At 56.3% G+C, this 14,905-nt stretch overlaps 2 protein-coding genes across 2 annotated transcripts in view; both read right to left on the bottom strand.

The window, feature by feature from the left end:
- The window catches only part of ITGA10 (integrin subunit alpha 10), a 94,708-nt gene extending 81,375 nt beyond the window's left edge, over window positions 1–13,333 (bottom strand). The window contains exons 1-5 of the mRNA XM_089772780.1: window positions 13,291–13,333; window positions 12,743–12,835; window positions 4,184–4,339; window positions 2,449–2,603; window positions 277–514 (exon numbers count right to left, since the gene is read on the bottom strand). Coding sequence (XP_089628906.1) covers window positions 277–328 — 52 coding nt within the window. The 5' untranslated portion in view covers window positions 329–514; window positions 2,449–2,603; window positions 4,184–4,339; window positions 12,743–12,835; window positions 13,291–13,333. The remainder of the gene's footprint in view (window positions 1–276; window positions 515–2,448; window positions 2,604–4,183; window positions 4,340–12,742; window positions 12,836–13,290) is intronic.
- Window positions 6,680–13,330, bottom strand: LOC102445063 (toll-like receptor 2). The gene is made up of 3 exons (XM_089772782.1): window positions 13,291–13,330; window positions 12,743–12,835; window positions 6,680–11,393 (listed from the first exon to the last, which is right to left on the bottom strand). The coding sequence occupies exon 3, from the start codon at window positions 11,365–11,367 to the stop codon at window positions 8,860–8,862; it is 2,508 nt and encodes an 835-aa protein (XP_089628908.1). The 5' UTR covers window positions 11,368–11,393; window positions 12,743–12,835; window positions 13,291–13,330; the 3' UTR covers window positions 6,680–8,859.
- Window positions 13,334–14,905: the final 1,572 nt, after the last annotated feature.

Here is a 14,905-nt window from a genome sequence, read left to right as displayed (position 1 = left end):
CGGGCCACCCAGAGTGCAAGACGAGGGCTCTGCAGGCTAATTGTGCCTACTTTTTTTAAAAAAGTGGGTGCTGATGAGAAAGGGAGACAGCCCACGCCACACTGGGCGGTAGGTTGCCAGCTCTTCTGGCTGCCAGACACCCAATGCCCATTGGGGACCTGGAAAATATCTCCCGGCGACCAAAAGACTCAATTCAGTCCTGGATTCTTACAGTTCTGCTGGAGTTTGGTTTTCCTTCCCTTTGACACACAGAAATTAAAAAACCAGATTTGTTACCTCGAAGCAGCAGCAGAATGCAAAGAGCAGAGAGACGGCTGTACTGCTCCATAGCGCCCGTTAGAGTCCAGCTGAAACGTACGTTCCAGCAGCGCCAGCAGCCAAACTGGGCATAGTGCGAGTGTCCGCGAGGGTTTCTCTCTCCCTCTGCCTCAAAGGGTACTCTGTCTTCTGCTGCTTTAGCACACGCCACTCACAGTTTTTTCCTCCTTCATCTCCCAGACGTTTCAATTGGCTGCTAAAAATAAATGGCAGGGTGGGGATTTTTTTTTCAAAAAAAGCCAAAATAACAGAAACAATGAAGGAGGGGGGAGAAAATAGCAAACTAAAAACCACCCAGGGAACAGAGATGCAGGGAGCAAGTGGGGGAGAGTGGGTTTCTGGGGCATAGCTTTTTTCACGGAGGCTGTTCTCTGTGTTTGTCCAAGGCACTGGTGAAAAGCGTGCAAAGATGCTACCCCCCTAGCCCTGCCCTGGATTTTTGCCAGCCTCCCCCCCCCGCCATTTGTGCAAAAATACAGAAATGGATCGGTCAAATTATCCTGTGTATTTGCTCCTTACTGTACATGTGTCTACACATATGGGACATCTCACTGGTCCAGAACTGTATTTTTGCCTCCGGACCAGGACAGAGTGTGCAGAAAAGTACAAGTGTTAAGGGCATCTCTGCCCCCCTTAAAGAAAAAGCTGAAGTAACATTGCTGCTCTTTTGGCATTCTTCTGAACCCGTCCTTCCACGCTTCTTTCCAAGCGTCGTGCCTTGAACTATCTCAAAGCCAGCTTGAAGTCCCTCACCCATGCCTCATCTGATGGTTTGTAGGACTGTGTATTGATAGGAGGAGCATTCTTGAGAAATGTCCCATATGTCCACCCTTAGCAACTTAGCCACTAGCTACGGCAGGGCTGGAGGCGACAGGGACCGTGCGTTCATCCCCCTGCCTCCAGTTTTCCACTTAACATCACTTGCACAGTGTGAACCATTCATCTCAGCGTGACGGCGAACGGACCAAGACGAATCGCGCTGATGCGAGGAGCAGCCAGCCAGTTATGGCAGATCACATACTTTACTATATATTTAAGTGAGTTTGTCTGTCTGTGTCTGTGGGTCCAAGAACTCGTCCTAAATGGTAAGCGCTAGGACCACCAAATTCGGGAGGCAGCTTCTTCTGATCATAGCTTAAAGCAAGGTCAGGGTTTGATTGTGTCAGGACAATGGGACGTGCCTGGAATTGGATTGTTTCTCATACAATGGAAAGGGAGGGGTCTGGCAGGAGGGATGGTTATACTGTAGAATGACCACAGGAGGCAGCAAGGGGCCAGAAATGGGCACTGGGACAGCTATAACCCACTGGGCCAGCTGGGGACCAGGGCGGAAAAAGAGACAGCTCTCTACTATATATTTCAGAGAGTTTGTGCGTCTGTCTATATGTCTGTCTGTCCCCCAGCTGGGGGACATGCACCATTCCCCTGGCTGTGCCTGTTGGAGCTGCAGAGGTCATGGCGAGGCACTTCTCACCTGGCCCCAAGCTGCTGCGGTGGGAGAGGTCTGGGGTTATCTTCTCTCCCCAGAGCAGACTGCATCCTGAACCCCTCCTCCCCAGCCCCACCCTAGAGCAATGATTGCTAGCTAGGCACCACTGGCTCTAAGCGGAGTCGTTCTGGATTAGCCACCAGCCAGCAGGGGGTGCCGCAGCGTGACCTTTGACCCAGGCTCTGCATGTCCAGGGTTTGATCCTTTGGGGTCACATTCCATTGGTTTCCAACAAGGAGTCTAGGCTGGCGGTGAGCTGAGAACGCTTGGGACCGCAAAAGTGCAGGGCATACCGGAGTTTTCCACCCCCTCCAACTAGAACATCAAGTCCTCTTAGCAGAGCAGGGCCAGCCCCACGAACTCCGCTACCAGGAGTCCTGCCCCCCAAACGGCCCGTTCTTGGGACGCTAGTGGAGGCTGCCAATACAAGGGAGGCCAAACCGGGCTGTACGCGATTCCTCGGTGATTCATGGACGGGGGCACAGGGAGACAGGCTACCCTGGAGGGCTGTTTACAGACACTGGTGTCCAGCCGGGGTACAGACCCCTCAAGGCAAGAGGCCTCGTATTTAACCCAAGAAGCCTGTTTGCACCCCACCACTCCCCTTCGCCCTTCAGAGAATTGCAGGGTTTGAAACCTACCTGCTGGTGTCCCGATAGTTATGGTCCCATGGTGGCCAGGGATGCCGGACTGCTCCCAGCTCCACTTCCGCAAAGCCTCCGCCCTGGTTCTGAGCCCGTCTTGGCTTGGCACGGTGGCCAGGTCTCCCAGTTGGAAATCTTGCTCGTGGGTTGCCCTGGAGATGGAAATTCTTTGGGGGTAGGAAATTAGAAGGTCTAGATGGAAAACAGCTACAGAAACCACACGTGTCAGCTCCCCAAGCCGTGGACTGGGGCTGACGCAGGCGCACGTGGAGGGGAGGGCTGACCACTGAGCAACGGAGGCTGCGGAAATCTCATCCCCTCCCCGCCAGCTCTTAAAACACAGCTCAGTGCCTAGAGCCATGCCCCACCAGGAGACGGGCTGGAAAGTAACGCCGTAACGCCAGCGTGGGCCCCCCACCCCCAAATAAAAAGGGATCTATTCCTGACATTACTCTGATTTGGAAAAACTCCGCACTGAACGGCTCCGGAACAGCTTTTCGGGTCCATTTCCACGTGGGAACGAGGCCTGGACCAGCACCGGAGTGTCTTTAAACAGGTTGAAATCTTTGACCCTCGTTGCGACTCGGCAGCAAAAAGAGCGCTCGGCACCGGTGCCAGCTACCACGAGGTGAAGCCCCCGCAAAGCCAAGGCTGGCTGGAGGTTTTACCATGTGCTAGCAGGTTGCGGTAAAGATTACAGGGATCCAGGGCTTATCTCAATCTGCCAACACAGGATAGCAACCTCAAACGGGCGCCTCTTCGCTGCGGTTTGAACTTGCTCTTTTCCCCTTAGGCTATGTCTACGCTACGGCTTTTGCCGGAAGAGGCCATGCAAACGAAGCGCTGATTAGCATTGTGCCACGCTTCATTTGCATAATATAGTCCGAGCTGGTTTTGCGCAAATACCCCTTGCGCAAAAACGGCTCGGAATAGATTCTGCAAATGAAGCACGACAAAATGCTAAGCAGCACTTCATTTGCATTGCCTCGTCTGGCAAAAGCCGTAGCGTAGACAACACCATCGTGTGGACGTGGCCTTATCTGTGCGACAAACCCTTTACTCTGAGCAGAGCCCCTGAAGAGCCATCCACACTAGCCTTCACAAGTGGGGGCCACCTTGAGTTAAGCGGCCTTTGATGAGTTTGAGGGGAGTCTAGTGTAAATAAACACTGATGTAAGTCCCAGGATGGGGCGGGGGGAGGGTGACTGGGGAAACAGGCCTGGTGGAGGAGAAAAGTCTCAGAGGAGTAGCTGTGTTAGTCTGTAATTAAAAACAGCGAGCATTCCTGTGGCACCTTAGAGACTAACAGATGTGTTAAGTCATGAGCGTTCATGGGTAAAACCCACTTCATCAGATGAGTTGGAGTGGAGGGAGTCAAGGGGATATAAACAGCTAAGGAAATTACTTTTCAGTTGTAGGGCCAGTGTTAATTAAGCTAATCAAATCGGGATGGATGATTCCCATTCACAGCATTTGATGTGGGGATGTGAATAGCAAAGGTGGGGGGAGTTGCCTCTGCAGTGCGTTAACCAGTTAAGATCTTTATTCAAACGTAAGTTGATGGTGATGAACTTGTCAAATGTTTGATGGCAGAAGGGGTTATTGTATTGGAGTGCAAATCAGGACCTCCGGAACCTTTTGCCACATCTACTACTGACTTGTTGGAAGAGCCGTTTCCCCTGCTCCGGGCCTCAGTTTCCCCCCAATGGAGTGGGCTGCTGAGAATACTAACCCGCCTTTTGCTGGAGCACGCAGAGCTCTTCAGATGAAGCGGGATAAGAATTGATGCTCTTGGCATGGAGCCCTGAGGTGAGGCTTGAAGCAATACAGGGGCGGCATTACCCATAATGCTCAGGGGACAGGCAGGAAGTACGCTCGACAGCACCACCTTTTAGGAGAGCACCACAGAGCATTGATTAATGCCTCCCAATGCCAGCCCTCCCCGCCCCCATGAGCCATGTATTGTTACCTCCATTTCACAGATGGGAAGCTGGGGTAGAGAGGAAGGGACCTGCCTAAGATAATACCAGCAATCTAAGCCAGGATTAGAACCCAGGAATCCCGGCGTCCATCCCCCGCCCTCTAATCCTCTACCTCCCATTGCCCTCCCAGCGCTGGCGTTTCCTGTATGCAGAGCATTTGGGCAGCCACTGATTAGCAGAGCGCCCGCAGCCAGCAGCAGGTGTTTCTACAGGTGGTGCACATCCACCCATGGCTTGGTGCATGCAACAATAGTTATTCCACACGTGGATGGAGGAAATGAGAGGGAACATTGGCTAGAACCCTGAGATTCCCTAGTCCAGACCCTGACCACAGCCCAGCTGGAGTTAGGGGATGACCCGCAATCTGCTGCAACCCCTGGAGCTGTAAGGTCAGTTCAGAACCATGGTAGCTTGGAAGGGTGGGACTGATGGGTGCCGCTGCCCCACTGGGAAATCAAAGCCTGGGAGTCTCCCTCCTGGGCTGCTTCCCAAGCCCAGGGCCAGACGGGATCCTGAGCCATAGCGCTTGGAGCCCAAGGGAGGCGTCTGCGCTGCCAATTTGGAGCCACGCAGGGGAAACCGAGGCAGCTCTTACTGAGCTCAAGCACCAGGGTTTGCAGGCAGTGCCTGTCGCTGGGGATCTCCATGGCTCCTGGGCAGGGCACCATACTCCCTTGCCTCCCCGCCCCCCTCCCCAAATGGAGCCAGCCCCAGAATCAGGCTGGGCCAGGGACATCCTAGAGACCATTAGCTTGGAAGCTCTCCCATAGGTGTGGAGGGCCGCGAGGGGGCTCTAGCACCCACAGGTTTTGCACCTGGGTTCCCAAGCCCAGGGCTGGTGCTGCCGCTGACCCACCAGCCCTTGGTCCCAGCTTTCAGGCGGCCCCTCCACGGCCCCACTGGCCTCAAGGGCTTCGCCACCCCCACGAGCCCGCCAGCCCCACAGGCTCTGCAACCCGCTGCCTCTAGGGTCCAGGCCATCGGCCCTGGCAGCTCCACTGCTGCTCAGCCACCTTCAGTTGCCAACTCTCCCAGCCTGGACGTACCCGACGCCATTTGTATCCGGTCTTGAGTTGGCAGCCATAGGTGTGACCCCCCGTCTGGGGCAGGGAAGGGCACAAACAGGTGGGGGGGGGTGCACAGTGCAGCACCCCCACCTTAAAATAGCTCCAGTGCCAGTGAGCTCTATGGGCAGGGACCATCCCTTCCCCGTGTTTGTCCAGCACCTAGCACCTTGGTTGCCTAGTTGCTATAAAGTTGCATAAAATAGCAGCCATTGGTCTTAAAAAGACAAGGCCTGGGCTGTTCCCACGGGGCAGTTTTCTTAAGAATGGCAGAGGGGTGGGGGGTGGGAGGGCGGGGAGAGTGGCTTGGGCCCTACCCCCACCCCGATTTCTCCTCCGTTGCACAGTTGTGCCGCATACTGTGTCCTAGTTAGCCTCCACCCCAGAGCTAGCTGCATTTCAACAGAGGCACATGGCCTAGTAAAAGAATTTGTGGCCTTCTACCAGACCCCTGGTGGGATGATGGGGGGGGGGCCACAGAGAGGACAAATGGGGGGGGGAGACATTTCGCGGTGGGCGTTTAACGTGATAGCTCAGTGTGTTGTGGAATTGCCTCCTTCTGCCCCAAAGTCTTTGCCCGGGAACAGAGCCCCCCCCCCCCCCCCCAACACATGCACAATTACAACTTCAGATGCTTTGCTGCCCTCAAAACCAACCTACTCCCACATCTGTAGGACGGGGAGGGGTGTGTGGGTGTGTGTCCTAGGCAACATCGCCACCTGCTGGCCCCACCCAGTACTGCACCGTGAGCATAACCAGTGGTACCAGTTCTACCCATTCCAGATTCCGCCTCCACGGGGCCAGCCCGGCGAAAGTCAGCCAGTGGGTGCCTCACAGGGGCACCCAGTGCTCAAGTCCCTTCCAAAATCCCGGCTCCTGCAGCTGAAAACCCCGAGACCTCACCCCGAAACCTGCCTGCAGGGCGCCGAGCTGCATTAGTGACGACTTGTGTGTTTTACCAGAGCTCTGACCAACTCATCCCCTGCACACTCCTACATGCACCACCCAGGGTGACATCCCCCCCATGCAGTAAGCACTTGCCCCTGGGTTAGGCAGTGCTCTGTATTGCATGCTTGTCCACCGCATTGGCACGCAAGGACCACACAGCCTGGTCTCTCCCTCCCCCCTCACCTCCAACTCCCCTGACAGTAGCTCACTGAAAAAACCACGGTGCAGCCACCGTAGGAAAAAGACACCGGTTTTTATTAAATATATATAAAAAAGACAGCAGCATGCTGTACGTCACATGGAACGCTGGTGCCTACATCAGTTTGCATACACAATGTATAATGGCCAGGCTCAGAGTCCCGTCCTACATTGAGACTGGTGTGCCCTGTACGCTGAGCGCTTGGGCGGCTGCCCAGGAGAGATTCAGGTGGCACCCACTTGATTAGCAGAGCGCCCACAGAATGGGTGTCTACTGGTGGTGCACATCCCTACAGGTCTTGGTGCATGTAACAAAATTTATTCTGTACACAAGGAAACAAAATTAGAGCGAACACTGATTGAGACCTTTTCCTTTTTAAACATCACTTCATTTTCAAGGAGGCACATTTAGGCAGGGGAGAAGGTATGTGAAGTCTGAGCCAGTCTGAATTCAGGGACAGCCAGTTTGAAATACTTCGCACCTTCTAGACATTTGTTCTCACAAGCAGTTATGCCCCCCCCCGCCTCCAAATCTGAAAAAGAGGGAAACAGAGGCACAGAGAGCAGCAGGCCCCCTGGGCTTCCGGCTCTGGTCGGATCACTAGACAGCCTGGCTTTTGGCAGGAGACCCCAATGAAGTCAATGAGTGGCGGGGAGGAGAACCACCTTGATCTGGTGGATTTCTGAGTGTAACTGACGAGATGAGATCTGACTGGCCGGATGAGATCTGACTGGCAGGATGAGATCTGACTGGCAGGATGAGATCTGACTTCCCTGGAATATTCCTAGTGAACGTCTAAGTGCATTAGCAAGCCAGATAAGACCGGACAGCAAGAGCCCCTTCCGGCGGTGCTCCCTGCCCCACATCCCCGCAGTGCGGCCGGCCAGCTGGAGGCCTCGGAAATGGATCGTACTTAGGGAACCCCTTTGTTTTTGGAGGGGCCCAATGCGAATGGGGCAAGGCTCGCAGGAGACCCGCACGGCGCTGCGGCAAAGCTCCCCAAAGGGACAGGGCAGCCCCACGGCGGCCGCTTGTGGTGAACAGCGCAGCATAAATACTCTACATAAATACACACAACAGAAACACGCTCTTCCCCTAACTGACTCCGAGAATCCTTCTCCCACGGGCTCAGCGTGCAGGTTTCCACTTCATCCTAACGACTTCATCGATCCGGCCACATCACTGCGGAGACGGGAGAGCTGTGCCCCCAGGACTCCGCTGGTCATTTTGTCCATGGCACAAAACACCGGCTCGGTCTGCCGTAACCAATGCAGCCGAGCATTAGCGGTCAGCGAAACCGGCAGATGCGGGTCAGAGGCAGACCCGGCGCAGATCAAGGTGAGTCTCGGAAGCGCCTTTTAATGCACAGACTTCAGGTTGGGGCTGCTGGCAGCCTGATTCCAAAGGGAGAGCACAACAGCCGGGTTAGGCAAGTGATGTTTCCGCATGCCAACGAACAACGCCCACGTGCGCCGGGGGGTGCCTGGCACCGCAGACTCCCTACTTCCAAGGCTTATGCTCTCCCATTGGCTAGTGGGTAAATATGACCAGGGCTCGACAATCTATGTAATCTACTCACCCGTGGCGAGTAGATTACAACACGGAAGAGGTGAGTTTTTTTGCTCAATAACTTTGGTCCCCCATTTTTTTTTGCTCAACCAATTTTTCTCCATGTTCGGGATTTTTTGTGCAAGTATCTGGCAACCCTAATGACACATTAGGAATAGCTTAGGTGGCTTAACTTTCAAGTGCCCAACTTGGCCCTTTGGAAGGGTCCTGACCTTTCAGGGAACAGCTGATCAGCACGATATAGCACGGAGGCCCCTTCAACGCTGGGCTATGAAGATCAGTGCTCCCTTCCGAATAACGGTCCCTGTAAGCCGAGCGCTTAGGCGGCTGCCCAGGAGAGAGTCAAATGTCGCCCAGCTGATTAGCAGAGCGCCCAGCGCTGGCAGCCTGGTGCACCTCTGCACCTCTCGGTGCAGGTAATAAAATGTATTCCGCACGTGGACGAAAACATTACGTGGGAATCCTGCTCTGCATTGAAGCAGCTGCTAATTCCTTCCCATGGGTGTGTCTTCAGTCCGGAGGAAAAGGGCTACTGGAGAGCTGGCCAGGAACCAGAGCAACGCTCTTCACATCCCACCAGCAAAGGCCCGGTGCCTTGACACCGATCCAGAGCAGATGCAGCACAGAGCTGGAGTCCAGGCACGCGCTAGCTCGCAGGGACAGCCACAGCATCAATGGCAATTTCCTCTTCTGCCAGATCGCTCACAGCCACCTCGGAGCGCCCCTCCATGCTGGTCAGCGAGACCTGATCCTGGCTGGTATCGATGGCTCCTGGTTTCCCCAGCACGTTGCGGAGCTGGATCCAGAAGAACGGCTGGCGGCTGGGCTCTGAAGGCCACTCCAGGTACGTTTTGGTGCTGAGCATCTTGCGGAGTTTGCAGAACTTGTTGGGCAGGCTGCGGGGGTCGATGGACTCCAGCACCACCAGGATGACGTCCTCGTAGCCCAGCCCGACGGCCCGCTGGTGGGCGAAGTACAGCTCGTAGTTGCACCACTCGCTGTCCACGAAGCTGCGGGAGAGGACGAAGATGACCTTGCAGCTGTTCTCGATGTTTTCGATGATGTTGTCGATGATCCACTTGCCCGGCGTGAAGTCCCGCTCGTGGATGCAGATGCGGTACGGGGGGGTGGAGGTCTCCAGCCGGCGGAGCAGCTCCTGCCTCACCCAGTCGGCATCCGACCAGCTGTAGGAGATGAAGGCATGGTAGGCATAGGCCCGCGCCGGGGTAGCGTGGCGGGCGCGGTACTTCGACCGGATGATGCGGAAGGTGGCGTGGAGATACCACGGCACGTCGAACCTCCAACACAGCACCATGATGGCAATGATCACCACCGCCGTCACCGAAACAGAGATGGCCACCACCACCCTCACGTCGCACTCCGTCAGCCCTGGGGCGTAGTCAGCCACCCTCATGTCCAGCAGGGACTCGGGGTGGTAACACTTCCAGTTCTCAGGCCAGTCCTTCAGGGTTAGCTTTCCCTTCCTCCACATCTCCTGCAAGAAGCCGTAGAGGTCACAGGTGCAGTGGTAAGGATTGTTGCCGGCCTGGAGGCTGGCCAGCTGGGGCATGTGGACGAAGGAGCCTTTGCTGATGATGCCGAAGGAGTTGCCATCCACGGCCAGCGTCCGCAGGCTGGGGCATTTCCACACTGAGGGGATGAACTTGATCTTGTTCCCACTCAGCTTCAGCTCCTGAAGGTGACGGCAGCGGTCAAAGAAGTCCATCTCCAGCCGGTCAAGTTGGGAGTGGGACAGGTCCAGGTAGAGAAGCGTGATGGGCAAGCACTTGAAGATCTCCATGGTAACAGTGTTGTGGTCCAGGGCCAGCCAGACCAGCCCAGAATTCCACTGGCATGTCTCCTCCTTCAGGCTTCCGAGTTGGTTATGGCTGGCGTTGATATGGGTGAGGCGAGGCCAATTGGCCGTGAGCTTAGCCAATACGCTCAGGCTGGTCAGCTCATTTCTGGCCACGAAGAACCGCTCCAGTTTGGGCATGACGTCCTGGTAGTCGCAGCGCTGGTTGTAGATGTAGGCGTCCGTCAGCCGGTTGTTGGAGACGTCCAGGGCCACCACGTTGCGCATCTCGTCCCAGGCGTCGCAGGGCACGAAGTTGAAGTTGACGTTGAGAATGGAGAGGTTGGTGACGCCGCTGAACCAGGTGAAGGTCCAGTCGAACCGCAGGATGTCAGGGTTGCTGATGTCCTGGAGCAGCAGGCTGTCGAGGGTCAGGTTGGCGATGCCCGCTTCCGGGCGTTTCCATTGAGGAGAGCGGGCAAAGTCGATGGCCATCAGGGAGAGGTCGCGGATGCGGGACTTCCGGACGTTCAGCAGGGCCAGGCGCAGCAGGTTTTCATTGAACTTGCCCCGGTAGAAGACCAGCTTTGCGGCTCGCACCTCAGCTAAGCCGGAAAAGAGATCTGCGGCGTCCGTGTAGTAGGTGAATTCGAAGAGGTTACGGAAGCGGAGATACAGTAGCGGCTTCCCCTTCAGGTCTCGCAGGATCACGGGCAAGGCGTTGGGATTCTTGTCTAGGGCGATGTCGAACCACAGGCTGGTGGTGTTGAGCACCGAGAACGCCCCTTCTTGATACTCCAACAAGCTGGACGCCGTCTTCAGGGCAAACTTCTGTAAGGCTATCTCTTTCAACGGGAGGAAGTCTCCCTTGCCGACCGTCTGGATGAGAGGTCCACCCATGGAGAGCTCCTGTAGGTTCCTCAGCGTACTGAAGGCCTTGTCCAACGTTGAGTGGCAGTACAAGTTATTAGACATCTCCAGCCGCCTCAGTTTTCTCAAGGGCTTCAGGGCCAGTGCAGGGATCTGGTGCAGGGAGTTGTTGAAGAGGCTGAGTTCCTCCAGCAGGACGTTGGTGGCGAAGGCACCTGCCGCGATGTGCGAGAGGTTGTTGTAGCTCAAGTCCAAGCTCTGCAGCTGGGTCAGCTCTGCGAAGTCCCCAGGGGAGATCTCATAGAGCCGGTTATACGAGAGATCCAGGCGGAGCAGGGTGCGGGGAAGGTGCCGGGGAACTCGGTCCAGGTTCCGGCCCTTGCACATGGCTGTCGTGTTGTCTGCGGTGAAAAGGCACGGGTCGGCCCTGACTGCCAGTCCCACCATCACCACACACAAAGCCAGGCATGTGCCAGCCAGCGGGGGCATGGTCTTCTCTTCACATGTTGGCTCCCCTGAAAGAGCAAGAGAGGAGGACACCCATGAAACACCCGCTAATGTAACTTCTGCTCACCTGCTAATGCAGGGGTGGGCAATAACTTCTGATGGGGGGCGCACTCCCAAGATTTTGGAAAGTAGCCGAGGGCCGCACTCTTCCATGGTATTAATGGAGATGCAGGGTCTGGGCTGGAGGTTGGGTGCAGAAGGGAGCTTGGGGTAAGGGACTGGGGTGCAGGAGGAAGAGTGGGGTCGGGGAGGGAGGTTGGGCGAAGGAGGTAGTTGTGACCAAAGCAGGGAACTGGGGTGCAGGGTTTTGGGATGTGACCTAGGGTAGGAGGGGATTGTGATCTCGGGCAGGAGATTGGGGTGCCAGTTCTGGGAGGGGGTATGGGTATGGAGTAGCGGGGCAGGAGTATGGGGCAGAGGGCTGGGGAAGGGAGGGGCTGAGGTGCCAGAGGCAGGTTTTTGCCAGGAGACTTACCAGCCAGCAGCCAAACTAGCCTACCTGCCTGCAGAGCTAAAGGCTTACAGAGCTTAAATGTTCCTGCCTGCTCGGCCATGCGCTTGACTGAGTGAGCAGGAGGGTTGTGCTTTGTGGCTGCCTGTTATTCAAACAGGCAGCTCCCATTGGCCAGTATCTGTCCAGAAACCGGCCAATGGAATTGTGCCGGGGGCGGGAGCAAAGTCTGACTCGTCTCTGCTCCCTTACGGACTCAAAGAGAAAAAGCCCCGTAGCCGCGTTTCTGAGAGGCGTGTGGGGCAAGCAGAGGAGCCTGCCTGGGGCTCCCCACTGCCTCCGTGGGCCGGACCGGTGGCCGCGGGCCATTTGCCCAGGTCTGTGCTAATGGGAGCCTAGAGAGTCGAGGCTTCTACCACCCCATGGTACAGCCTTTCAGCTGGCTGAGGAGAACGCTGCGCTGCTGGGCTGAGATCCACTCCAGCATCCTGGAACACGCCACAGGGCTGCCCGATTCCACTGGTTTCAGTCTGTTGGTTTTTTCCCTACGAGTGTTCCTGAAGTGACGAGGATGTAAGGCCAGGGCACATGGAGCGAGGGGGGCGCCAGCTGCACCCGGCACCGACAGGCTGCAGAGGGAGCGCACGGCTCTCACAATCATAGCGCGCTGCTACACTTCCTCCAGCATCTCCCTCCCCGCCGCCACGTACGAGGCACGAGCCAAGCCACCCCATCTGGGGAGACCATTTTGGCTCCGACAGGCTGGTGGCCCACTGAGATGGGCTAGGCCAGGCCCCCCCCGCCCTGTGCGACAGACAATTCCACGGGGCCAGTGACCACGCGATTCCTTTCCTCCCTCCCCCCGGCGAACGGCTTGACTCCGCCACGGGGCAGAAAGTCACGTACCTAGCAAGAGGCGCCGCTCCTCAGGTGACAGATGGGGGCTGGAGCACAGTGCCGCAGGGGGCAGCCGTCCCTTCCATGCCACCCCAGGCAGTCCTAGATCAAGAGAGAAGTCACATTTTACTGGAAGCTGGTAGACACACGAGGTCAATCAACTGGGCTCCCCAACCAACTGGGCTCAATCCACATCAGGTCCAACCCTCCCCCTCTGTAGAGTCTTGCGCGGATACAAAATTGGTATCCATGGGTGGCGGGTGACGGTCCAATTGGGGAAGGCAAGCCAAAGCCCCGCCCCTTCTGCCCGAAGCCACACCCCTTCACCCGAGACCATGCATCTTCACCAAGCTTCCCCCCACCCTATCTTAATTGAGGGCTCGCATTGCTGTGTGGCACGGCCCCAGTTCTCCCCAGTCACCCAAGAACTGCGTAGCCCCAGTCTCTCCCAGGCGGCTGGGCAGTGCGGGCAGTTTTTAGAAGGCAACGCCTTCCTTTGCCTGCATTACCCGCCACCCATGTCCCCATCTGCATCTGCCAAAACGATCCGCGGATACCTGCATCCGCGGATGTGCATGCGTGCGGCTGTACAGCGGATAGCCACGGATTTGCAGGGCTCCACCCATCTTTTGTGCAGTGCTAGAGGAACACGGCAGCCAGTCGGTGGGAGTTTTCCCGAAAGTACAAGCGGGAGAAAGAGAAACCTCAAGGAAGCCACGTTTTCCACGGGCCCTGCTGCTCAGTGACGTGGGAAGAGGCCACACGCCAGCGAAAGAACCAGCTCTTCCATCCCTCAGCGCGTCTTCACTGCAACAAAAAGCACGACTCAGTCCAGCGTTTCTCAACCTTTTTTTAATAAAAAAAATGTATAAGTCCCCCCAGTACCTCCAGTTTTCAGGCACACATATTTTTCTACTATTGCAACACATTTCTTTAAACAACTTAATCGTAGCCAGGCAGGTGATGACATTTTGGGGTGTAAAAAGTACAAAAATAATAAAACGCAGTAAAATTTCAAACAAAAATTCAGTTTTCTCCAGATTTCAGTGGTGTGGACGTACCCCCCCAGACTTCTCTTGAGTACCCCTGAGGGGACTCATACCACTGGTTAAGAAACACTGACTTAGTCTATTTGAGTTACTCCATTCAAGTGAGTCACGCTCAAGTCTAAACGGCCACCCTGCTTCCCACTTGCGCCACGCAACAAATCCGGCATCTGGGCAGGGTGGTGGATGAGGTGACTTCTGGAGTCCCTTCTAGCCCTACGGTTCTCCGATTGTACGCGGCTGAGATGCTGCCACGCCTCTGCATGAAGAACCTCCAACCGCCCCACTCCTGCTTGGCTTAGAGCACCTCCTTGCAACTCAAGCGGGTGCTTTGTGCAAGGATGGGAGCCGGGTTAGAGTACACTTCCAATCACAGCTCGAACGGACAATGCAGCGAAGACAACCCCTCCGCATCCAGCCCAACGGGCCTGCAAGTCGTGGTTCTTGACTGGAATGGGTCAAAATTAGGGAGGTGAATGGGGAATTGGTTACCCGGTAAGTATCACCCTTAATGGATGATGCTTATTGGTTACCCGGGAGTGGGCTGCTCCAATCCCGTGGGGCTGCGGGCGTGGGCCGGGAGTCAGCAGCCTCGTGTGGGGCGGACACTGGGGCTGCCACTTCCAGCCCCGCATGACGCTGCCGATTCCCCTGCTCCCAGCTGCCTCTTCCGCCCCACACACGGCTGCCAACCAGAGTTCCCTCTAAGATTTTCCATCCATGAGCGGAGTGAGGTTTGGCTTGTGCACCAATAGTGAGTTATGAGCGCTGGTTCGGATGTGTGCCCCCATGGCACACCCCCGTTTCCGGCCGCCGGAGCAGAAACCCACTGCCTGGTCATGTAGCATGTCCCGTTCCCAGCTGCTGGACAGACTCCCGCAGGTCCTGTTCCCAACCCCAGCGACCAGAATAGACCCCGCCCCCTGCCATGTGGAAGCCCCGCCCTCCCGCTCCCTCACCACGCTGTGGACCCCACCTGCTGGAGCAGCCACCTGCCACGCGAGTGCTGCCACGTGGCTCTTCAGAGAAGGCGGGCGGGGGAAGAATTTTGAATGTGCAGGCGTGTCCCTTCGTGGAAACTATGCTGCCAACTCCCAGTCCACCCAGGTGGGGAGTCAGCAGCTTT

The sequence above is a fragment of the Pelodiscus sinensis genome, chromosome 22 (assembly GCF_052426305.1).
Source record: "Pelodiscus sinensis isolate ZL-2025 chromosome 22, ASM5242630v1, whole genome shotgun sequence".
NCBI lineage: Eukaryota > Metazoa > Chordata > Testudines > Trionychidae > Pelodiscus > Pelodiscus sinensis.
The sequence above is the reverse complement of the archived record's forward strand: the minus strand, read 5'-3'. Positions and strand labels throughout refer to the sequence as shown.